This window comes from Sminthopsis crassicaudata, chromosome 2, assembly GCF_048593235.1.
Source record: "Sminthopsis crassicaudata isolate SCR6 chromosome 2, ASM4859323v1, whole genome shotgun sequence".
NCBI lineage: Eukaryota > Metazoa > Chordata > Mammalia > Dasyuromorphia > Dasyuridae > Sminthopsis > Sminthopsis crassicaudata.
In genome coordinates, this window is record NC_133618.1 from 272,445,399 (window position 1) to 272,469,362 (window position 23,964).

Here is a 23,964-nt window from a genome sequence, read left to right on the forward strand (position 1 = left end):
AATAGTCATTTTATTATTTACCCATTTATTATTACCCAGAAATTCTTTCTCAAATTTAAAAAATGCTACCCTTCTGTCTTATGCTACTTCTACTACCCTCAATAACTATTTTAACTGAACACTTATTATATACTGCCTAATGCAATGTATAGTGAATTGAATAGTTACTGTACACTGCATATATATATATATATATATATATGTATTAGTCATTTTTTTCATGTGTCTATTTTGTTCTACTTAGACTATAAGTAGTATTTATACATCTCCTGTACTCTGCCCATCCTTAGAGACTAGCACATAGCAAATAGTCAAATAGTTGTTGATTTATTCTTTCCCTCAAAAAATTATAGAGAGTTTACCACACTATATGTTAAATATGATCAAGATATTAATTAATATAGGGAAATAGAGGTATAGGACTAACAAAAGTCATGGGCCTCCCTTACCTGCCACAAAGCTATGTTCAGTCCAGATTGCAGGATTGGGTTCATATGAAAGACAAAGATGTTTGAAGAGCCTTCCTCTTGAGGTAGATACTTGGCAAAGGACCGTGGTTTCTCATAAGCCCCAGGCAATGATACCTGCAGCAACCTGCTTCCTGAGATCAAAGGGCCAAGGGAAAAAAGAGTCAGGGGTAATCCCAAAGGCACCAAGTACCCCACAGCTAACTCCTGTTCCCTGGTCTCATACCCCTGAGCTGATGGCACTTCCCACCTCTGCTCCATCTTGAATTTCTGCCATATGGCCAGAGCTAGAATACTAGTGGGTAGCCCAGGAATCCACAGGGAATCAGAACAATGGAAGGGGAAAGGAAAATATGACAGAAGAAGTTAAATGAAGAGTAGAGATAGTATAACATCATAGATTTAGACTGGCAGGGGTCTTGCTGGTTGAGGATAATCCCCTTATTCTCCCAGTAAAGAAACTGAGGCTGAAATTAGGTGACTTGTCCAGAGTCACACAGCTAGTATATCTAGTATCTCTTCCTCCCAGTCTCTCAGGACTCAGAGCTGAAATCCTATTCACTATTATCACTCCCAAAATGCTGAGATTGGCAAATTCCCCAAGAAATTCCCTTTCTGCCTCAGTTCCTTGAAAACCAGATCACTGAAAGTCAACCTTTTTCAAGGAGAGAAAAAGAAAGCTAAAGAAACTCACCATCTTCCTGCCATTGGGCAATGACCGCTTCTTCTATGGTGCCCTGGATTCTCAGACAGGGATGAGCCTATGGGTAAGGAGAGGACCCGAGGGATCAGAGACAGGGCAGGTGGTCTGGAGAGACCCTTCCAAGGCATCTTTTAGTAGCGTCTTTATTCCTATTTAGGACTTGATGCTCAAGACTTGCTATACTCTGCTCCTCACCTGAATAGGGTCTCTTGACCTAATCTCTTGGGATTCCCATTCAGCCTCTCCCAAGTTTCTAAGAAAGAGCTTGTTTGAAATAGTGAACAGCCCCAAATTTTCAGAGCCCCAAGAAACCCCAAAAAGCCAGTCCAATGGAAAGCCCAGAGGGGCCCTCGGAGTGAGGAAGAGGCTAACACTAAAAACTTTTTAAAAGCAGGGACAGAGAGGAAGCACTGATAGGGAGGAATGCAGTCTTCTTAATTCCTTTAGCCATAACAGAAGCCCAGAAGTCTGGAAGCTGAGTTGCCCCAGAATGCCCCTATAAAGTATCCCTGAACCCTCTGAGGACAGGACCATCTTTCTATCTAATTCTACTGCTCAGAGACAGCTTAATCCTTAGTGAGTATCCAGTAAATGTACAGTGAAGGATTAAATAAATGCCCATCACCCAGCAATAGGAGCTCCCTGGGCTCTTCTTCATTACTCACCACCAGGACCCCATTAGTGATGACTTCAGTGGCAGGCACATTTCTGCAGAGAATGAGGAATTTATAGAACTTGGTGCTACTAAAACATCATAACCAAAAGAGCTGAACAAGCCCAGGGTGCTATGCTCCCCATTCCCAAAGCCGAGCTAAGAGTTGAGTTCAAATAGGAGCATGCCAAGAGTGAGGGAACAGCAATGTCTTGGTTAGTCCTGATTTAGGACCCCAGGAGTCCACAGTGTTTCTGAGAATTTGGTCTCCCACCCTAGGGTAGGAATAAAATCCTATTCAGGTCAGTATAGAAAGCAATAACTAGGACAGTGCCACTGGGCTTTTCCCCAGGGTGCTGACATAGAAAGGAACTAGCTCCTTTCCTTTCTAATGACTCTCTATGCAGGGTTGGTGAGAGACTCTGGTCCCTTGAGTGTGGATCCCTCACACCACTGGGAAAAACACTATTTTTTTTGGATTTTTTTCCCATTTATTTAAGAGGTCTAGATAGCTCTCAGGAAGCCAAGAGACAAGCATTGGGCTGAGAAATGGTTCCCTGACTCTGGTTCCCTCCCCACAGAGGGGAGGCATATCAGGTTCCCAGCTGCTCTGAAGTAGTCATTATTCTTCTGTGCATTAGGTGAGATAAGGCAACTCTCATACATTCCCAGGATGAGTAGTAAACTGGGAATCAGTCTCCTGGATCACAATCTCCCTACTGAACTTGCTTCAAGGGCCAGAATTCCTAGTTATGGCTCTACCAGCTTTGAGCAGAATGACCCAAAGACTCATGTCATTTATGTCAGTAAGTAGCTATGGGCTAAGTCTGAAGGCACAGACAGCATCCTCCAGAACTTACCCTTTTTCCAGAAAAAATTCCACCTGCAGTTCCTCTCTGTCCTGTAAGGAGATGAATAAGCATAATTAACCACTTCAACCCTCCAATCCCATGGCTTTTTTAATCTATCCCTTTCCAACCTCCAGGCATGGATTGATTACACACAGTCAAGAACTGACAGAAATAAATGGAAAGAACTACCATCCAATGAACAAAACCGAATGTTTCAGAATCTTGGTGCCAAAAAAAACATTTCCCCTCACTCTTTTGCAAAGATCCATGGGGTAGGAAACATTACATAGAACACCGGAGGTTTTCAATGTGTTATTTTTTTGAATTTTTTTTCTTCTCTTCCCTTTTTTTTTTTAAACTTTTATTTCTTATATGGAATGACTCTCTGGGAAGAGATATTCACATATGGGGAATTCCAGGTGATGCAAAAACAAAAGATAACTAATAAAAAATCTATTTTTCTAAAGCAGACCAGACTTCTTTTTTTAATCTATAATTCTTCACTCCTTCAACCTTCTTACAACGTTGGCTTCTGACCCCACCTTTTGAGTGAAAATCACCATGAACTTTTTTATTGCTAATCCAGTAGTATTTTCTCAGGCTTCTTCCTTTTGGACCTTCTTTGATATTTTTCTCTCCTCCCTGAGTATTTTAAATGCTTTTCTTGCCTAGTTCTCCTTTTTCCTGCCTTAATGTTCCTATTCAATCTCCTCTGCTGGATCATCACCCACATCACGTTACATATACATACAATACACATCCATGTATGTATGTATGTATGTGTATAAATGCACATATACAAATATGTGTACTGAATATACATGTATAGTACATATATATCTATAGCTATATACATGCATGTATTTATGTGCATTGTATATATGTAGATACGTGTTTACATACATGTATGTGTGAAATTGGACTTCATAAGTATCCCAACTTCTCATTTCTATCATAATATACTCTCAGTGCTTTTTTGCGTTTCCATGGTTACACTGACCATCTCTCGGAAGATGATTTTCAAATCTACATAGCTAGCCCTCATTTCTCTCCCATAGGCAAGTCCAATATTTCCAGCTTTCTATTGGGTACAATATCAGTATCTCAAATACAATATGTCCCAAATGGAACTCATTATCATTTAACACACTATTTTTCCCATGGAACCTATCCCTCTTCCCAACTTCCCTCTTCTGTAAAGGGCACCACCATCTTTCCTGTCATCCAGGTTTGAAATCTCACCTCTCTTACTTCCCATGTTAAATCAGTTGCCAAATCAGCATTGTTAAAGCAATTTTTTTTTTATTTGTTGATGCTTTGCTGAATTATTTCTTCTTTTTCCTTTTTCTTTCTTTCTTTCTTCTTCTTTTTTTTTTTTTTTTTTTTTTTTTTTTTTTTTGCTGAGGCTGGGTGAAGAGACTTTCCCAGGGTGACACAGCTAGGAAGTGTTAAGTGTCTGAGACCAGATTTGAACTCAGGTCCAGAGTTCAGACACTTAACACTTCCTAGCTGTGTGACCCTGGGAAAGTCACTTAACTCCAATTGCCTCAGCAAAAAAAAAAAAAAAAAAAAAAAAAATCTTGACTGCCTTGCAGTGGCTGAGAAAGTTGAGAGATAAATGTGAAAGCAAGAGTCTGTAGAAGATTATGACCATTTGGGCATGGAACAATGAGAACAATTCCAGTTATTTATTGTTTTCTCCCTTTTATTTTATTATTCTCCATTAAATAAAATGCTATTTTAAAAAGTATTTAAAATTGTTATTTTGAAAGCATTTTTAAAAAACACTTTAAAGTTAAAATTAAATTAAAATAAAAATATTTTTAAAGCACTTTAAAAATTATTATTAAAAAAATAAGTTGCCAATTCTCCTATTGCTTTGAGGATAAAATATAAACTCTTATTTGCATTTAAATCCCTTTCCAACTTGGCTCTGGCTTATCTTTCCAGACTAATTCAATGCTACTCCCCTCTCACCCACCCCACAAAGCCAAATTGGCCTTCTTGGTATCCCTGGATATTTACCATTCCATCACTCTCCTCTTAGCTTTGGCCTGGAATGCTCTCCTTCTCATCTTTGCCTCTTGAAACCCCCAGTTCCAGCTCCATTTGATGGGGGTTGAGGTCCTTTAAGAACCCCCCCCGGCCATGGCTGACCTTTGATTTACAAATCCTGGTCAGTGGGCTTTCCCCATCCCCCACAGGATCTGAGCTAACTTGGGGCATCACCCACAAGCCCCTTTAGGTATAAAAGAGCCAAACTGGAGCTCTCTCTTTGCAGGAGCCCTTCCCCCCAAACATGGTATCCTTCCGGCCACGTAAGGGTTCCTGCCTGCCTAGCGACCACCTCTGGCCCTGGCTTCTTTCTACCTTTAACTTTACTTCTGAATCCCTACAATAAACCTTTTTATCAATCTAGGTTTTCGGGCCTGTAAATTCCTTTTGCAGGGGACTCTGTGCTGTCATGAGACTATCTTTGCACCGACCCAAAAGGGGTTCCCCCTTCCCTAACTCTCATCACAATCAAGGCTCAGCTCAAGTAACAGAAACTTTCTTGGTCTCTCAGCTCTTAGTGAAAAAATAAAATCACTCTGTACATTGTATATATTTATTCTTGATTTATCTGTGCACATATTGTTTCTTTTCAGAACAGTGTAAGCTCTTTCAGTTCAACAACTCTCTTCATTTTTTACTTTGCCTAGTACAGCACCTGTTCAGGGCAGGGGTTTAATAAATGCTTGCTTCCCATCTTCTAGCTCATCAACTTTCGTTGATTGCACTTATTTTTTATTTTCTTAATAATAGTGTTCCCCTGTTGCATATAAATACAATTTTTAATATTTTTTTGAGGTTTTTAAATTTTGAGTTCCAAATTCTATGCCTCCCTCCTTTCTCCCCCTCTTCTCCCCCTCTCCCACCTCCAGTAAGCAATCTGATTGAAGTTATACATATGCTGAATGATAGCACTTTAGAGCTCACCAACACTTGGAACTAGACTACAAACTTGATTCTGGGCTTGGAAGTTACCCTTTCTGATCCTAATCTCTGTTATTCTCCCATCGTTCCACTCTACTGAAGTAGGAGGGAGACTGTTCCCTTTAAGATTATCACTCTGAGATTGTGTCCCCTTTTCTGATCTCAGAGATCAGGATCTCCCAGGCTCCAAGGAGTCTAGAGACAGGGCCCATCCTCTGAGAATAAGAGAAGCAACACTATTCAAGGGCAAATCAACTCCCATAGATCTCTTTGAAATTCTAAATTCTCATTCAATTGAGAAATTCTGGTCTGATGAGCTTGGGCTGTCCCAGCCCCAGCACCAAGATAGCAATCTAACAGCTTCCTTCAGGTCAGCTCCTTGCAGAAGGCCCAAGCAATTTGCTAGGACCCTGCCTACTGAGAAGGCATTCTCAGCACCAATTCCATTTCCCCAATAGAACTTTGCCACTACCGAAGTCAGTCTCTTAGCAAACTGGTTTCTACCCAACAATAAACTTTCATTTTGCAACTAACAATTCGGGAATGAGGGAATTCTTTCACTCTAAACCTGAAGCCGATTAAAGGGGATTTTAACAACTTATATTGCCATTTACCTCATCATCACCAGGAATTGAGGGGATTGAAACCTCATCAAAACTACTCCTAATAGGACCATAAATCTAGAGCTGGAAGGGACCTCTGAAGCAATCTTCATTCAACATATGAGAAGGGAGATTAAGTGATTGGTTTATTAAGGTCATAGAAGTTACAAACATAAGAGATTTGAATCCAGATCCTTTACCTTAGCCACACTATCTTCCTAAAACTTACAGTCACTTCTTCCCTGTTTTCTCAGTAAAACTCTAGCTTCTGATTTCTTCTTTACAGCCATATTAATGAGGTCATGAGTAAACAGGTGGGGTTAGCAGAGAAAACCTGAAGTACTAATAAGATTATTTGCTGAGACAAGCAGGGAAGGGCACTGAGTCCCATCCTCTATGGATGTTGTGAGTAGCCCCACCTTGCTGTGTCCAGGCAGAAAGCCAAGTTATGTCAAACCCCGGAGTTACATTTCCCTACAAATCCGTTCATGGCTCATGCCATCTTTGTTGAGCCCCTTTCGGGTTAGCCTGCCATGGCAGTGTTTTGCCTCCTGTTTTTCCACTCATTCCCCCCACCATGTCTCATGGTGTCTAACTGTGCTCTCCCAATTAATTCTATTTGGCATTTACCACTCCTGGTGTCTATGGTACCTCTTCATTTTGTCTATAACTTCTCCTAAATAAACCCAGCTTTTATGAAAGAGAATGGACATTGTGAATTCTTCACATGACTGAAAGCCAACATTTGATGCCTTACATATCAACTTCATTATATTTGGTGCTGAGCATCAATCATCTCAATAGGTCCCAGACTTAAAGCAAAGACAGACTTTTGAGATCTTCAAGTCCAAACCCCTCGTTTTATAGATAAGACCCAGAGATGTCTTGCCTTTCTAACTTACCAGTGCAACCATACGTTGCTCTCTACTGCCCTTTTCTACGGCCCCAATACCCTTCACATCAATTCAGTGTTCAATCCTGGATCATCATCTGGCTAAACAATGTATAGGGAAATCTCACCACGTAATCTAATATTATTTGGGCCTTCACTTGGGCTCTACAAACTAATCCTCTTTGAGCAGTTAATCCTCCTTCAGCAGTTATTCAATACCTTTTTTTTTTTCAAGGTCCTAAAAGTTCTTTCATCTTCATATCTAAACAATTAAGCTCATTTTCTACTTTACTGAAAAAAAAAAAAAAAAAGAAAGAACACAAGTTATAAACTGATTTTGTCTTATCTATTCTGGATCAAATCCCTTTTATATCTTTACTTCACCCTCTGAGAATAAAGTAACCCTTTCTTCTTTCCAAAACCAAGTTCATCTTCCTTTACCCTCAAAATAATGTCTATGCTAAGATTTTACCTCATCAATTTTATCTCTATTTTTCATCTTCAGTTTTCTCCTGCTGTCTATAATATACTCCTAAGTACCCTACTTTAACAACAACAAAAAACAAAACAAACAAACAAAAAAAAAAACACCAAAAAGCTTTCATTCATCCCTTCTATCCTCTTTAGTTATCACCCTAAACTTTTGTTGTTCAGACATTTCATCATGGCTGACTATTCATGGCCCCCTTTGGGGTTTTCTTGGCAAAGATATCAGAGTGAGGTTTGCCATTTCTTTCTCCAGTTCATTTTACAGATGAGGAAATTGAGGCAATCAAGATTAAGTGACTTATCTTGGATTAGTCAGCTTGAGACCAAATGTGACCTTGGGAAGATGAGTCCTCCTGACTCCAGGCCTGGCACTCTTGTGTACTATGGCACCATCCAGCTGCCCTTCACTTTACAGATGAGGAAACTGAAGCCCAAAGAGGTGGTGACTTGTTCACAGAAGTAAATCACTAAGGCAGGAGTTGAACTCATATGCTACTACATTAAATGTAATAGCATATTCCATTGCAAACACTGCCTCTTCCACATACTCTAGGACCTTTCTCTATAGCTTAAAAGTTCGTAAGATGGCAGGCAGTGTCTTATCTTGAAAGTCCTCTTTCTCTTATTGCCTTTATAGGACCCAAAAGCTAGTAGTAAGATCTTGGTGTTAGTGATAATCAGGACTTATAACTTATTTGGGCCAAGTAAGTCTGGAGAGGAGGTGACCTACTTCTGCTAGAGGGCAGAATTAGGAGGCAAAGGGACAGTTTACAAAGAATATCCACCTATGTTTAGTGCAAAATACACTTAAATCTATTATCTAACCCTTCTCCCTACTGAAGTCCCACACAGCAGATGTCTGCAAGTTAGCCCATAGTTTTTGATGCCCATAACACAATATGTCCAAATGGAATTCTTAATTTCTCCCCATAATCCTATTTGCAAACTTCCCTATTTCCATTGAGGTCACCAATATAGTCCCAAGACACCCAACCTCATATCCTTGGAGGCATCTATGACTCGCCGGTCAGTCAGTCCCTGTGTCTTGTCAATCCCATCTCCACAATATCTTCTCTCCTCTCCACTCACACTATCACCAGGTTAGTTCACCATCTCTTTTGGGCTGCTGTAATAGCCAATCTTTCTCCCTAATCTGTCTTCCACACTTCCTAGATATCTCCTAAATGTGTTATCTCAAAAAGTAAACTTTTTGAGAAGGAAGGGTCTCATTGTCTATTTTTGTTCCTAGCACTTAATACAGTGCTTTCCATAGAATAAGCCCTTAATGATCTCTCATTCATTCATTTACCCAAAGAGCAGTCAAAATAATCTTCTGAAGAAAATAAATTGTCATCTCTCTTTTGCAAAAACCTTCGGTGGCTCCCAAATTTCTAGAGCAAGTCTTGGCACAAGGCTCATGAACTTGAGTTTTTAAAAGTACATATTTTGATAGCTATATTTTAATAACTATAATTATAGTATTATAATTACATGTGGTTAAATTTAATGTAATTAAATTTTCTTTGTAATTATATCTATTTTATTTTGCACATTAAAAAATCTAATAGCTTTTAAAACCTTATGGCTTCACCAGACTATCCAAAAGGCCCATAATATACACAAACAAATTAAGAAATTCTGTTCTAGACAATGAAATACAAACTTGCCTAGCATTTAAAGCAGAAAGATTTACTTAACCTTTCCAATTTTGTTTCATATTACTTCCTTTAAAAAAAAAAAAAAACGTTATTTTATTTTCAAATCAGAGGGGAAAACAAGATTTCCATAATACAGAAAAAAAAAAAAAAAAAAGATTGCATATGAAACTGCAAATCTACCATGTATAACTTGCTATTCCTCCAATGATGTGTTCAGGATAGTTCCAATTATGTGTTTAAGGCTTAGATGATGAGATTAATATAGGCACCAAATGTTGGGGTTCAGTCATGTGAAGAATTCACAATCCCTATTCTCTTTAGCAAGGAGAAATTACAAAATTAAGAGGCACATTAGACGCCAGGAGTAAATATGAAAAAGAGTTGGTAGAACATATAATTAGACACCAAAATGGGTTTAACAATTAACAATGTTTAAAAAAAAAAAGTTCCTTAATGGAACTCACAGTTGACCAAGGGAAAGGGTATATTCCATGAGGTGAAATGCCCTTAAACTGACAAGGTATATCCATAGAGGAATTTAGCACTCTGAAAGAATTAGTAATCTAAAAGGAGAATGACACTGTTGTGGAAGGCTTAACCCAAAGGGATCAGGAAAAACGGCATCCATGGGCAGATTTAAAGGGAAAATTTAATTTTAGGAATTTGACATAACTTTGATTTCTCCACAGAGGGTAGGACTATAAGGTTAAACTGATTTCCATCAATGCCCTTCCCTGCTTGCCTCAGGGAGTAATTTTATCAATACTTCAGGTTCTTCCTGCCAACCCCACCTAATACCCCACCTAATACCCTGGACTTTATGATGCAGTATATAAAGTTATCATGTAAATTTGCTTTTTCCTTTTTTTCTCCCTCTGTTCTCTCCCCCGTCCCACACTTCCCCTCTACCCTAGAAATGGCTACCATTAGATACAAATAGATACACGTATAAAATTATTCTAAATATACTTCTATTTATTAGTTCTTTCTCTGGATGCAGATAGTGATGTGAATCTTATCCTACTCTTTAGTCAACTCTGATTAGGTCAGTTTCCAAAAACTGTCTAGTTAGCATAACCTTAAGGGGAATTTAGTTTCCCAGATAGTTTATTACCATAGTTAAGGTAGCCATAAGGTACCCAGATTGTCTTGTTAGCATCTTCAAAACAGTCCCAAAATTTCAATTCACATCCTTGTTTCCACTTTTATTTCCCCTCCTCCCTTGGGACTTGTCAAGTTATCATGGCAAAATCCCTGAAGTTATATTTCTTCTATATAAAAAGTGCTCATGATGAAGATTTTTGCAAATTCCTTTTCAGGATTAAGCCCTCTATGAGGTACTCTCTCCCACCTCATAGTGTCTTCTCTTTAAAGGCTTCTTCTTCATAATTAATTGGGAATTCTACTAGGGAATTTATCTTTTCCCTTATTAATTCCCTTGTTCTTGTTAAACTGGACAATTAGCTGTTCATTTACTCAAATCATCTCTCAAGCCCAAAATGAATTCTTTCCTCATCATTACTCCTCACAATTTTGCTTTTCTCCAGGGTTTTGTTTAGGAACTAGCTTCTTCCTTTGTGATGCTCCTGCAAATTTTTCCTCCCATCACCACCACTTCAATATTTGTTGTATGCGTCATATCTTCTAGTAGAATGTAAGTTTCTTGAGGGGAGGAATTCTGTCTTTGTATTCCTGCTACCTTACCCACATGTAAGGCATGTGGACTTTGAAAAGAGCGTACTCTTTGCCCTCATCAGAAAGAAGCCCATCCAGCTATTATCAAGCATAGCCAAGTCCCAGACTATCTTTTTTGTTTACAGTGAAATAGGAATGGAACTCCATCAGCCTCCATCCATAGTCTATCCCTCCAACCTCTGGGCATCTTTAAACAACCTTTGAGCAATATTAACATATTTTTAGACAGATTTAGGATCTGGTCAGCCGGAGGGATTCAATCTGGTTCCTCCTCCTTGATCTCTTTTTCTCAGCTACCAAACTCTTCACTGGTACTTCCCCTCCTCCCTGAGGTTATATTTCCTCTATAAAAAATGTGCTCCTGATGAAGATCTTTGCTAAGTCCCCTTCAGGACTAAGCCTTCTATGAAGTACTCTCTCCCTCCTCATAGTGTCTTCCCTTTATTGGATTTATCTTTCTACTAACCTCTGGTTAGTAGCTACACTCCTCTATGGATTTAGCCTGTTAGTCACCTCATGGCATATTCCCTTTCTCCTAGTTAATTGGAGAACTTGTCTTTTCCACTGTTAATTGTTAAAACCCTTTCTTTGCTAAGGATGTGTTCTCCCAAATCTATTTCATATTTACTACTCCTGGTGTCTATTTTGCCTTTTCATTTTTGTCTGTAACTTCTCATAAATGTGAATTCTTCACATGCGAATTGCTAACAAACCCTGTCATTTGGTGCCCATTGTTCTCCTTAATCTCATAATTTGGTGAAATTGCTCACATTTGGTGCCAACTGCCTACATCAATATTGTCATTTGGCGTGCCAGAACTCAATCTCATCATCAGTAGGAGTTTAATAAATGCTTATTATTCAACACAATATGGAAATGTTTTGTATGACTGCACATGTATAGACTATGTCAAATTTCTTATCTTCTCAATGAGGAGGGAAAGAAGGGAAGAAGAAAATTTGGAACTCAAAAGTTTTAAGAAACAAATGTTAAAATATTTTTATGTAATTGGAGTGAACAATTAAAAATTAATTTTTTAAAAAGAATACCTTAAAAGTGTTTGTCATTGATCTGAAAATAAGAAATAAACAGGCTCAGGATGAGAATGACTCACCTTGGGATTCAGCAGAAAGGTGTGACTATGAGATTGACCAGGCTCCAAGCCCCCAACATCAAACATAACTGAGGCCAAATGGTCATTTTGAAAAACATCTTCATCATAGAGAGTGAGTTCCACTATGTTCTGAAATAGGAGGAGCAGCACATGGAAGCTAGTCATATAAAATGAAATAGGACATGGAGTGGAATGGGGTAGGGCCTGGAACCAGGCCCTAAACAACTGGGCCCATTGGAGCAAAATCACAGAGCACTCAGCTCTCCCTTCTCCTTAGCTAACTCCTCACCTTCACAGCCTTATGGATCTGAAAGTGGAAAGTTTCGTTCCACTCTGGATGGCAGCAATTGGGAACCCACCTTTGTCTTAGAAATCAATGGTGAGGATGTAGGGAGTCGTACTTCCACAAAGCAGTCTGCGTTAGACACTGGAAGAGAGGGGTAGTGGCGTGAGAGTAATCATCGCCCTATTTCTTACATGTATGTGGCCCTCTGCCCCTGAAGAAATCATCTAAATATTGAATAGAACTGCTGCACTTGGAGTTAGGAAGACCTGAATTTAAATACCTCAGATAATTATCTGGTAATCCTATAAATGATTTATTTAACTTCTGTCTCAGTTTCTTTTTCCTGTAAAATAAAAATAATAGCATCTCCTTCACAGAGTTGTTGTGAGGCAGTAAATGAGATAAATATGTATATGGTGTGTGTGTGTGTGTGTGTGTGTGTGTGTGTGTGTGTGTGTTTCTCTATATTATCTCACTCAGAACTGTTCAAACTGGCTAGGATAAGATGGGGAGTGACCAATTTTATTTCTCCCAATGACATGAAGGATCACCAGGTCTTACCATCTTCTGCCTTGTCTCTAAATCCTCCAGGCCATTGGCACTCTCTTTTGCCCTACTGATTGGACATAAGGATCTTATCATCTGCTCCACTGCAGCCCCTTTCCATCTACCCTGAAAACTGAACTTTCTTTTGCGTTATCTCCCCCAATTAAGAGCTTCCTGAAAGCAGGACTGACTCTTTTTAGATGTGTTTTTGACTAGCCAATTGGGGTTCTGTGACTTGCCCAGAGTCACACAGCTAGTAAGTCTTGTGTCTAAGGCTGAATCTGAACTCAGATTCAATCCTGCTCCGGCTGGTGCTCTATCCCCTGTAGCATCTAGCTACCTTCTGACTCATTTTTCTATTTATTTGTATTCCCCACACTTAGCACAGTGATTGGCCAATAGTAAGCATTTAATGATAATATGCCCATTCATTTATTTAAAGTGATTAGTGGAGACTCACATAGGTCTGTGCTTTTGATGTTTCTTGCTCTCACCACTTTCACTCGAAGGTCATAATGTGGATAGCTCTCATGCTGCAATCACAGAAGTTTCTTGGACTCAATTGCAGGGAGACTGAAAAGCCCCACAAACCTTTCTCTATACCCATGCCATCCTCAAGTAGCAACCCAGGCTCTGGCTACAAAAGCAGCAAAGTTCTGCATCAAGAATATCACAGGGAGAGAGGTCCATGGATCAGAGTGACTCCACAAATCCCAGGTCTGGATTTGGCTAGAAAGGTAGTTAGGGAATCAATTTGCATAAACTGGTCATACTGTGCAAATGAAACAATTAAGGTCCATTGGGTTCACTAGCTCCAAAGCAGAGGGCAAGCCTCCCAGAAAAGGTTTACAAATTTTGAGATCCCCATGGGTCGCTGGCTTGAACTGGTCTGACAGGCTCTGGAAGAGCCTGCTGTTACAGATTCCTGGGTGGGAAGGAGAAAGGGGAGAAAGAGGATGGAGAATATTAAGCTGCCACCAGGAAATGATACTTCTTTATCAAAAGATCAAGGGAATGGATACACAGCAAAAGGGTGAATTCTGATGATATTATGCTTTTTTGGAAAGGAGTGAAGGAGTAGAATTCTATAGGTATCTCTCCCCTTTCTTCCCTAGGCAGACATTGTAATAAGATACAATGTCCATGATTAAAAAAAAACAAAAAAAAACAAAACAGTAACTAAAACAAAAAGCATATTAGTTACTTAACATTCAGTCAACAATAAAGATGTTCCTTTTGCATTTCCAAACCTCTTCTCCCTTTACTTTCTTCAAGGACCCTTTCAAACTTTATCACAAGCACAGAGACCAGATAAGATCTGAACATTTTCTAACTGATATAACTCTCTACAATGCTGGATTCACTTGTTCACTTGGAATCCAGAAATAGTACTTCCTACCTGAGACCAAAGGAGCTCTCCACCCTCCTCCAACTTCTATATTTACTATTTCCTAAGGAAAAGATTTTGCCAGTTTGCGCTTACCTGGAAGTTTCGTAGTTGAAATCCCCTTTTTTCTCTCTTCTGGAACAGCAATGCGCCTAGAACTGGCAGCACCCTGCCTACAAGCTGCCTTGGCAAAGTGGTCCAAAGCATATCTGGGTGGAGACCAGTTCTCAGCAGCTTTGTGCTCACTTGTGGGGACAGGCAGGCAGTCACTCACTCACAGAGTCAGTCCTCTCCTCTAGTTAACATTTAACTTGTCTGACTGGCCACCCCACCAGGTGAAACTGGGCGGGTCCACATGTCTCTGCTAAGGCTACAGAAATAGATAGGGTAATCAGGCCTAGATCCCGGCCTACTGGAGGAGGGATGTGACGATTTAACAAGTGTGGATTTGCCCAGGAAAGGAGCATATTGTATGACTTCCAAGCAAGGGAAGCTGATTATCAGCAGAGGGAAGAAGGATGTCTTAGCATGACTGGCTGGCTACCTCTTAACTCAGAGATGAGTGCTCTGGTTACATTGCAAGATAAGCCCTATAGGGATTCCCAGGAATTGGGGAATGGCTGAATAAATTGTGGTGTGTGATTATGATGCAATGTTATTGTTCAATGAGAAATGATGAGCAGGATGCTCTCAGAAAAACCCAGAAAGTCTTCCAAGAAATCAAGCAAAGTGAGATGTATCACATATAAAGTTATAGCAACATTTTAGGATGATCAGCTGTGAACGGCTTTGTTATGCTCCACAATACAATGGTCCAAAACTATTCTGAAGGATTTATGATGAAAAATGCTATCCATACCCAGAGAAAGAAATTATTGTATCTGAATATAAATTGGAATATACTTTTTTTTTTCCTTGAGGGTTTTTTAAAGGTGAGGTAAGGGGGAAGATGTTTTCTTTTGCAACATGACTTTTATGGAAATGTCTTGCATAACTTCACATGTACCTTCCCAATGTGAGTGGGGGGTAGAGAGGAAGGGAGAGAATCTGGAACTCCAAAGTTTTAAAAACAAATGTAAAAAATAAAATTTTACATGCAACTGGGGGAAATAAAAATATTTTTAAAAATCTAAAGTCCTAAAGAACCAAACTAGTCTCATTAATCATATCTCCTTACATCTAAATTATGATCTTCAAATCTTTCAAAGATTTCATGATTCATCAAAACTTCATGACATAAGAACAACATGCATTTATGATTTGCCTTTTATAGATTAAAAATTGGAGCTCAAAAAGATTAAATAATTTCTTCCAAAATCACATAGCTCATGAATGGCACGATTGAACCAGGTCTTTTTTTAATCCATTATTATTTCTGTCATAGCCATTACCCTACTCAGGTTCTACACACTAGCTTTCTAAGACAGAAAAAGGTTGCTTATTTTAGGTCATACACCCTTTTAACAGTCTGGTGAAGCCTACTGATCTCTTCTCAGAATGGTTTTAAATTAAATTAAAATTAAAAGTGAAAATAAAATTCATTGGGTTACAAAGAAAACCATATTGAAATACAGTTATCAAAACTTTTAAAAATGACTACACAGACTTCCCTACCCCTAGGTTAAGAATCTCTTCCATAGGGGCAGCTAAGTGGTGCAGTGGATAGAGCACCAGCGCTGAATTCAGGAGGACCAGAGTTCAAATCTGGTCTCAGACATTTTATACTTCCTAGCTGTGTGACCCTGGGCAAGTCACTTGACTGCAACTGCCTCAGCAAAAAAAAAAAAAAAAAAAAAAATATCTTCTATAAAATGTCATTAAGAAATCTTCTGGTGCAGCCTGAGTTAGGTTCAAAGGTGTTTTTAGTACTTGTATGCCTCACAGTCTTTGTCTAGCCAACCTCTCTGTGAAGTGGGAGGGAAACTTTCTTTTACAGTGTTCCCTTTTCCTTTAAAATTATCATTGAGATTGTGTTCCCTTTTTTGATCTGAGAGATCAGGATCTCCCAGGCTCCAAGGAGTTTAGAGAGGGCCCATCCTCCCAGGATGGGAGAAGTAACACTATTGAGAGGCAAATCAACTCCCATGGATCTTTTTGAAATTCTAAATTCTCTTTCAATTGAGAAATCCTGGTCTGATCACCTCAGGCTGTCCCAGTCCCCACCAAGATACTCATAGTCCCTTAAACTCCTTGCAGAAGGCCTAAAGTAGCTTGCTCAGCTGCTAGGACTCTCTCTGCTCACTGAGAAGGCATTCTCAGTGCCAAATTCCATTTCCCTAATAGGACTTTGCCACTATAGAAGTCAGTCTCTTAGAAAACTGGTTTCTATCCAACAACAAACTCATTTTGCAATTAATAATTCGGGAATGAGCGAGTTCTTTCATTTTAAACCTGCAGCTGACCAAAAGGGGATTTTTAGCAACTCTTTTATAGCTCCTAATCTCACCACCACCAGGAATTGAGGGGATACAAACCTCATCACCTGCATATGGTTTATTCACATATTCTTTGTCCAGAGAAGACTCAGTAACCAATCTGGCCAGAGCGTAACCTGACCCATCAGGAGAACCTTCTCTTAGCAAAGAGACCGCAGGTCAGTGGAAGAGATTAGGTCTGTCTTTTCTGTGGTCATCAGCCCTCAAGCTATAAGCCTTTTTGCTTATAAAAGTTAACCTTTTCTATCTCAGGCAATCACCACCATCACAGATATGGGGACAAAGTTACCAGAGCCATGTTCTCCTGAAAAAATCCGGCCATTCTCTTCCAAATTCTCATCTTCTACAAGCTGGAGGCTGGCTAAATAGTGTCTAAAAGTGAAATTATTCAGAATAAAAAGAATAATAGGGTAAATCAAAACTAGAAGTTGCTGGCTTTTCTTAAGCTGTGGCCAGGGGGCCTCTATGCTAGCCTGACACCATTTTAAAACGGCTTATCATACTATTATAGTTTCCCTAGGGCAGTTTGCAGAATCCTGTAGAAGTTAATTCCCCTGGGGAGGCTATCTTCCAGTGATAGGAGTCAGTGCTAGTAATAAAGTCTGACCTTGGACTTGGGAACCCAACTACATTCAGCTCTAACTTCAGTCCCACTGCAATTACGCCTTGCTTTCACTCATGGCACTGGCCTTGTTTGGCAGTTTCCGATCAACTCAGACAACCCGCTGAACGCCATTCTGTGAGAAAACAATCAGAGGCACAGACAAAATTTGCCCCCTCCTCTCCGCATGGTGAGCCGCTCAGGGGGCTCACTGTAGACTAGAGAATGAATGTCCTGATGTTCATCAGCACCCAAACAATCACATGCCCCAATGCCTCACAATGTGATGACCCTGAACAATGGGACAAGAGCTAGGGTAGCAGGATTCATGAAAGAGGAGACAAAAGAGGCAGAATTTTTGGCTCCTACTTCCTTCAACTGCTACAGAGAATGAAAGATGAAGTAGCTGTGGCTCCTTCCCTTCAATTTATAATCAAGTCCATCTCTCTCCCCATCCTGAAATAATTCTCACTTGACTCTGCTATCTCCACCATCATCCTCTCTCTCTCTTATGCCCTTTGTAGCAGATAGACTTCTAGAAAAGGCCATCTACACAATACTTTCTCTCCTATTCTACCCTCTTACAAACTAACCTTTATCATTCCACCAAAGCTGCAGTCTCCAAAGGTATGAATGGTTTCTTAGTTGCCTAATCCAGTGGGCTTTTCTCAGTTCTCATTCTCCTTGACTTCTCTGCATCCTTTGATGCCAGTGATAACTCTCTTCTTGAGATTCTCTGTAGGTTGTTGAGGCAAATTGTCTCCCCTCATTCCCTTTCTATCTGACCATTCTTTTGTCTCCTTTGTTGGATCCTGTTCCAGATCACCCCCTCTAACTGCAGGGGTCCTCAGAGACCTCCTCTTTTCTCCCTGTATGCTACTTTGTCTGGCGATCTCCTCAATTTCCATGGATTTGGTTACCATTTTCTAGGCTCTTGATGCTCTCTCAAATCTGCCTCTCCTGCCCCAACCTCTCTGCTGTCCTTCAATCTCTAATCTCCAACTGCCTTTTAGGCATCTCAAACTGGATGTGTGGTACACATCTTAAACTCAGTATATTCAAAACAATACTCATTATCTTTCCCTTTAAACTCTCTCCCCACCCATCTTCCCTACTACTGTAGAAAGCAATACTATTCTCCCAGTCCTTCAGGCTCATCTTCTGGGAGTCATTTCAGATCCTCACTATCTCTCACCACCCCCAGATCTGAGCTGTTGCCAAAGCCTAGCAATTTTACCTTTGCAACGTCTCTTGAATTTGCTCCCTTCTCTCTTCTGGGTACTAACACTTTACTGCAAAAGCCTGCCAGTGGGGCTGTCTCCCTCAAGTCTCTCCCCACACCAATCTATCCTCCCTTCAGCCAAAGCGATTTTTGGAGAGTATATATCTGATCATGTCACTCTTCTAATCAATAAACTCCAATGGCTCCCTATTGTCTCCAGGAAAAAATTTAAATGCTGTTTGGCATTCAAAGCCCTTCATAACCTGGACTCCTCCCACATTTCCAATCCTCTTACACTTTACTCCCAACCTGTATTCTTCAATCCAGTGACAATGGCTTCCCGGCTATTCTATGAACAAGATACTTATTCTCTCAGCTCTATGTGTTCTCTCTGACTGAATCCCATGCCTGGAATGCTTTCTCTCCTCTGCCCCAACTACTGACCTCCCTGGCTTCCTTTTAAATCCTACCTGAGACAGGAAAGCATTCCCCAACCTCCCTAAATTCCAGTGATTGCTTCCTATACATGCTATATATGGCTTACTTTGTATATATCTACAAGTTGTCTCATCTATTGGAATGCAAGCTCCTTGAAATGCCAATTAAGACAACTGAGATGCCACTTCCCACCTCTCAGATTAGTTAAAATAGGAAAAGATAATGATGAATGTTGGAGGGACACTGATGCATTGTTGGAGTTTTGAACTGATCCAGCCATTCTGGAAAGCAATTTGGAACCAAGCCCAAAGGGCTAGAAAACTGCAAACCCTTTGGCCCAGCAGTGTCTCCACTGGCCTTTAACCCAAAGATAGGAAAGAACTCACATGTGCAAAAATGTTTGTAGCAGCTCTTTTTATAGTGGCAGGGAATTGGAAATTGATTCCTACCAATTGGGGAATGGCTGAATAAATTATGGTATATGAATGTAATAGGTTATTATTGTTCTTAAAAAATGATGAGCAGGCTGATTTCAAAAGAGCCTGGAGAGACTTAAATGAACTGGCGCTGAAAAGACCAGAACTAAGAAAACATTATACACAGTAACAAGATTATGTGATGACCAACCATGATAAATTTAGTTCTTCTAAGCAATATAGTGATCCAATACAATTCCAATAGAGTTGGGATAGAAAATATCATCCATATCCAGAGAGAGATCTAGGAAGATTGAATGTAGTTTGAAGCATAGTTTTGAAGAGGGAGGGAAACAGTTCCCTTTACTGAAGTTGTATTCCCTTTAAGAAACTGTATTTCCTTTTGATCTATGATCCCTTTCAGTCTCAGCCCCTCCTGGGGAAGACATATCCCCCCAGATAAGTTATCTTTTGGGGATGCCAGAGCCTTTGATTCATAGAAAAATCCTGGTCAAAAAGCACCCCTCTGAAGTGAGGTTAATTCCAATTGGTGATCTGGGCTGGAAACTGATAAGCATCTAAGCCTTTGAACGTTGGCTCCTGAAGCCATAAGACTCATAAGACATAAGGGCAGTATCTGGACTCATTCTTTGCACAAAGCCCAAGCAATTTGCTAGGACCCTTCTGCCTGCTGAAAAAGCATTCTCAGCGCCAAATTCCATTTCCCTAGTAAGAGGACTTTGCCACTATAAAAGTCAGCCCTTTAGCAAACTGTTTTCTATCCAACAATAAACTTTCATTTTGCAATTAATAATTCGGTAGTAAGTGAATTCTTTCACTTTAAAACCTGTGGCCAATTAAAAGGGGATTTTAACAACTTTCTTATTGCCACTAACCTTATCACCACCAGGAATTGAGATCCTAATCTCATTATTTTTGGCTCCCTGACCAGGAACCGGAAGGGAGTCAAACCTTATCAGTATTTTCATCTTTTTTGGTTTGTTTTTTTTCCCTTTTGGTTTGATTTTTCTTTCACAATGTGATAACTATGATTTTATAAAATAGAGGCAGTCTCTAAAGTTGGATCACTCACAACAGCTCAAATACAAAAACTTGGTATTGTTCACACTTCACTGTGCCAAGGATCCCAACTTTCCTCTTAGCTCCAAGAAACATATGAACATCAAATACCATTTGCTTTTTATTTTTTAACCAAACTTCACAAAGGGGGGAAAAACAAACTAGAGATAGAAAGGTTCATTAAATTTTATTATTATTATCATTATTGAAGGGAACAAGAGACCGTCATCACTAGATCACCCCATCAAGTTGTGATTTCCCACACTTCACTTAGTGGCTGTGACAATTTCACATACAACTAAGATTAAATATGGCAAGCCAAATCTTGTACTGAATAGACTTCTGTCAAATGTAACTGCTAGATAGGGCTGTGGCCCAAAGAGGTAAAGGAAGAGGGATGGAGTTGATAAAGCAGCAGCTTGTTACATATAAGACCATACATAATCTTTATTCTATTGCTTTGAACAAATCTGGCTCACAGTAATAAAACCAGAAACAGAAGGTATTGGGCTAGTGCAGCATGAGTTATATACCTCTAGGAAGGCTTCACCAGGAAATCTGAGGAAAAGCCCATTACCCAATATAAAACTACTTTCTTAGTAGCTTAGTAGCTGGGTCCCAGGACTCTTCTGCACTATTACGTGCAATGTGGACAAACTGATAATTGGTCCTGTCTCTTCTGAATTACTTGCTTCAGGGCTCTCCCAAGAGACTCCTCATTCTCACTGACCTATTCCCAAATAGCTCCATCATTGCTCTCAAGTTAGCCAAAATAATATAGCTGAGTTGGAGTCTAATAATATAGCTTCAGAGAGTATACACAGATCCTTGTGGAGGACTGGGATCTCTTTAATCCACTACTAGTCTCCCTCAGCAACAGAGTTTATAAAACCCCACCAACCTGAAGGTAATGCTAACAGCACAGGGGAAAAGATGCCAAATTGCCAAGTGAAAATAAGGTCAGGTCATTTTATCAGAAAAGGAAATGGAGTTGGCCACTATGGCCAATAAGGAGGAAGGGACCCACTACTCCATCAGTCCTACTTCCAAGGACTCACTAAAGGTATCAAGGAGACAAAACTGAAGTGATCAAGTATACAGCATCTCCATTAAGGTCAGGATGAAGGATTCCTTGCCCTTCATATCCTTGGACTGTCTATTGGGACTAAAGACATAGTAGGTCCTAGTTTTTAAAATGAGGAGTGCTGCAAATTCTACTCTATGGAACCACAAAAAAAATCCTGTGGATGTCAAGAGTACAACCTAGAGAGTGATTTAGAAAATCTTGGAAAGGAGAGAGGGAGAGGGGGGTGGGAAGAGAAAAAGGGAAGGATGTACTTTAAAAGCTCATTTGCTGCTATTGCCTTTTTTCTTTCCTCCCTCCCTAAATATGATCACAAATGTACTTGAAATCTCTATACCAAAGCTTTCAACTGGATCATTTCTTTAAATGTCTCAGAGACCCAACCACCAACAAAATTACAATCCAATTCACCTGCTCCCTCAAAACAAATCAGCAGACTGTGAATCAGGCTTATTCTGCATGGCATGCAACCAGGTAGCCAGTAGCAGGGAGGTACCTGAAACAAGGTGTGTAGCATCATCTACAAATATTAAACTAATTTAAACTTTGCTACTGGTGAATGAGTTAGAAGTAGTCAACACTGCAGGGGTCTGTGAATATGATCTCATACCAAGAGGTCAGATGCTCATCCAGTCTTTATGATGTCACAACTCAGCAGTACCATTGGACAAAGGGTAGGTGTAGGATGCCTTTTCTAGAAAAGTAATGATGCCCTCCTGTTCTCCCCTTCTTGAAGGGGGGAGTGATTGATTGTGCAATGCAAATAGGATATATTTACATTTTCCACCCACATCCCCTAACACTTGCAGAGCTGATACAAAAATTCTGGAGAATTAACATCTTGCAAGTCAAACATAACACTGCCAAATACTAGTCATTCCTGACCTCAGGAATTATGGGAAAAACGTAAGAAAAAAGTAATCAATGCAACTGAGTGTCTAGCACCAATACTAGACAGAGAAAAAAAAAAAACCAAACATCCTTAAATAGAAAGCTAGCTGTTCTGTCTACAAAAATGGTGCAGCTCTTGAGAATTTTCTCTTATTGGACTTTCCAGTTAGTCTGGCTTCCAAGTCTTTGTGAAGTCATGCATTTACCTTTACAAAAAAGGTTCTTAATGGAAAAATTCCCCTTTAGTTACAAATGCTGAAAACAAGTTTTCTTAGTGCACAGCAATGCAAACACTAGAAGATGCATCTACCTCACATCCTAAGTATCAGAGATTTTGTGAAGTTGCCAGCAACTTAACCATATGAGTCATTTTTTTCCTCTTAAAAAGCCAACATTGTAGGGGTTGTGAGTAGAGTTAGTCCAGAGATGATGCTCCAGGCTGTAAGGTTCCAAGTAGTGTCCAAAGAGAAGACTCCTCCTGGAGATATCTTCATTTCCTAAGGAGCTTCCACTCCTTCCACTCTTCTGGGAAATGTAGGAATTATAGTCCACCGACCTTACATGTGGCTCCAATTCAGGTGTCAGTCGGGTTGACCTCTTTGGAACAGAAGTAGTGTACAACCACTCCATTAGGGTACCTGGCAAATGCGCTGTAGGGAAGAATGAAATGATATTGAGGATGATCCCCCAAAAGGAAGCACTTCCTTTACTTGGAAAAGCTTCCAGCCTTAAAGCCAAGTCAGAGGCCTATGAAAATCAAGCTGCCTCTGGACTACCTGGACAGGCAGAGCTGCCATCTGTCTATTTCTCACCAGAACAAGAGCAGAAACTGTGTATATTCACTTCTGCCTAGCAGGTACAGACCCAGAAAGAAATTAAGTGATCTCTTAGAAGAGGCTGGAAGTACAAGAGAGTCATAGAGTTCCTCAGAGTTCTCTATGGAATCAAATGTACTATAGTTATCGTGTATGTGTTATGCCACACTTCTCTTTTATGTCCTGCCTGTTTCCCTAATTGTCCTGCCTCGGTTTCCCTGAATTGTCCTGCCTCAGTTTCCCTGAATTGTTCTGCAACATTACCCCTCCCTCCTAATCATGATGATCCAGATAAGGAGAAAGACCTTCTATCTTAGACATCATCAGAATGTTGGGTGCCTCTCCCCATTCTGTAATGAATCAGATGTCCCCCATGCCTCCCCTGACCCTTCAGAAGCACACTGTTAGTCCCGTGTTCCTGCTCTCAGTGCTCTGACTCCTCCCCTGCCTCGAATTACCCGTGTCTGAGCCACATGTATATATGTCATTGAGAACTCTCATTGTGCGCTGGATTCTTGGAGAGGATAGTCTCATTCAGCCCTGGAACCAAACCATGGATCCATTTGGTCCCAGTAAATCTCTCCCTTTTAAATAAAATATTAAAAACTCTCTAAGCTCTATCTTGCCTCAGTTTCTCCAGCATTACATTTTGGAGGTTCCATGG

The 23,964-nt window shown here is 40.0% G+C and overlaps 2 protein-coding genes across 3 annotated transcripts in view; both read right to left on the minus strand.

Moving 5' to 3' along the window:
* PLA2G4F (phospholipase A2 group IVF) overlaps window positions 1–19,304 on the minus strand; it is a 32,814-nt gene extending 13,510 nt beyond the window's left edge. Inside the window, 10 exon segments of the mRNA XM_074289372.1 lie at window positions 450–601; window positions 1,162–1,228; window positions 1,836–1,878; window positions 2,683–2,723; window positions 12,100–12,228; window positions 12,389–12,454; window positions 12,456–12,526; window positions 13,392–13,464; window positions 14,415–14,688; window positions 17,361–19,304. Coding sequence (XP_074145473.1) covers window positions 450–601; window positions 1,162–1,228; window positions 1,836–1,878; window positions 2,683–2,723; window positions 12,100–12,228; window positions 12,389–12,454; window positions 12,456–12,526; window positions 13,392–13,464; window positions 14,415–14,525 — 753 coding nt within the window. The 5' untranslated portion in view covers window positions 14,526–14,688; window positions 17,361–19,304.
* A 1,314-nt stretch (window positions 19,305–20,618) lies between these two features.
* Window positions 20,619–23,964, minus strand: part of VPS39 (VPS39 subunit of HOPS complex) — a 58,031-nt gene continuing 54,685 nt past the window's right edge. For both annotated transcript variants that reach the window (XM_074289370.1, XM_074289371.1), the window contains exon 25: window positions 20,619–23,135. In XM_074289370.1, coding sequence (XP_074145471.1) covers window positions 23,060–23,135 — 76 coding nt within the window. In that variant the 3' untranslated portion in view covers window positions 20,619–23,059. The remainder of the gene's footprint in view (window positions 23,136–23,964) is intronic.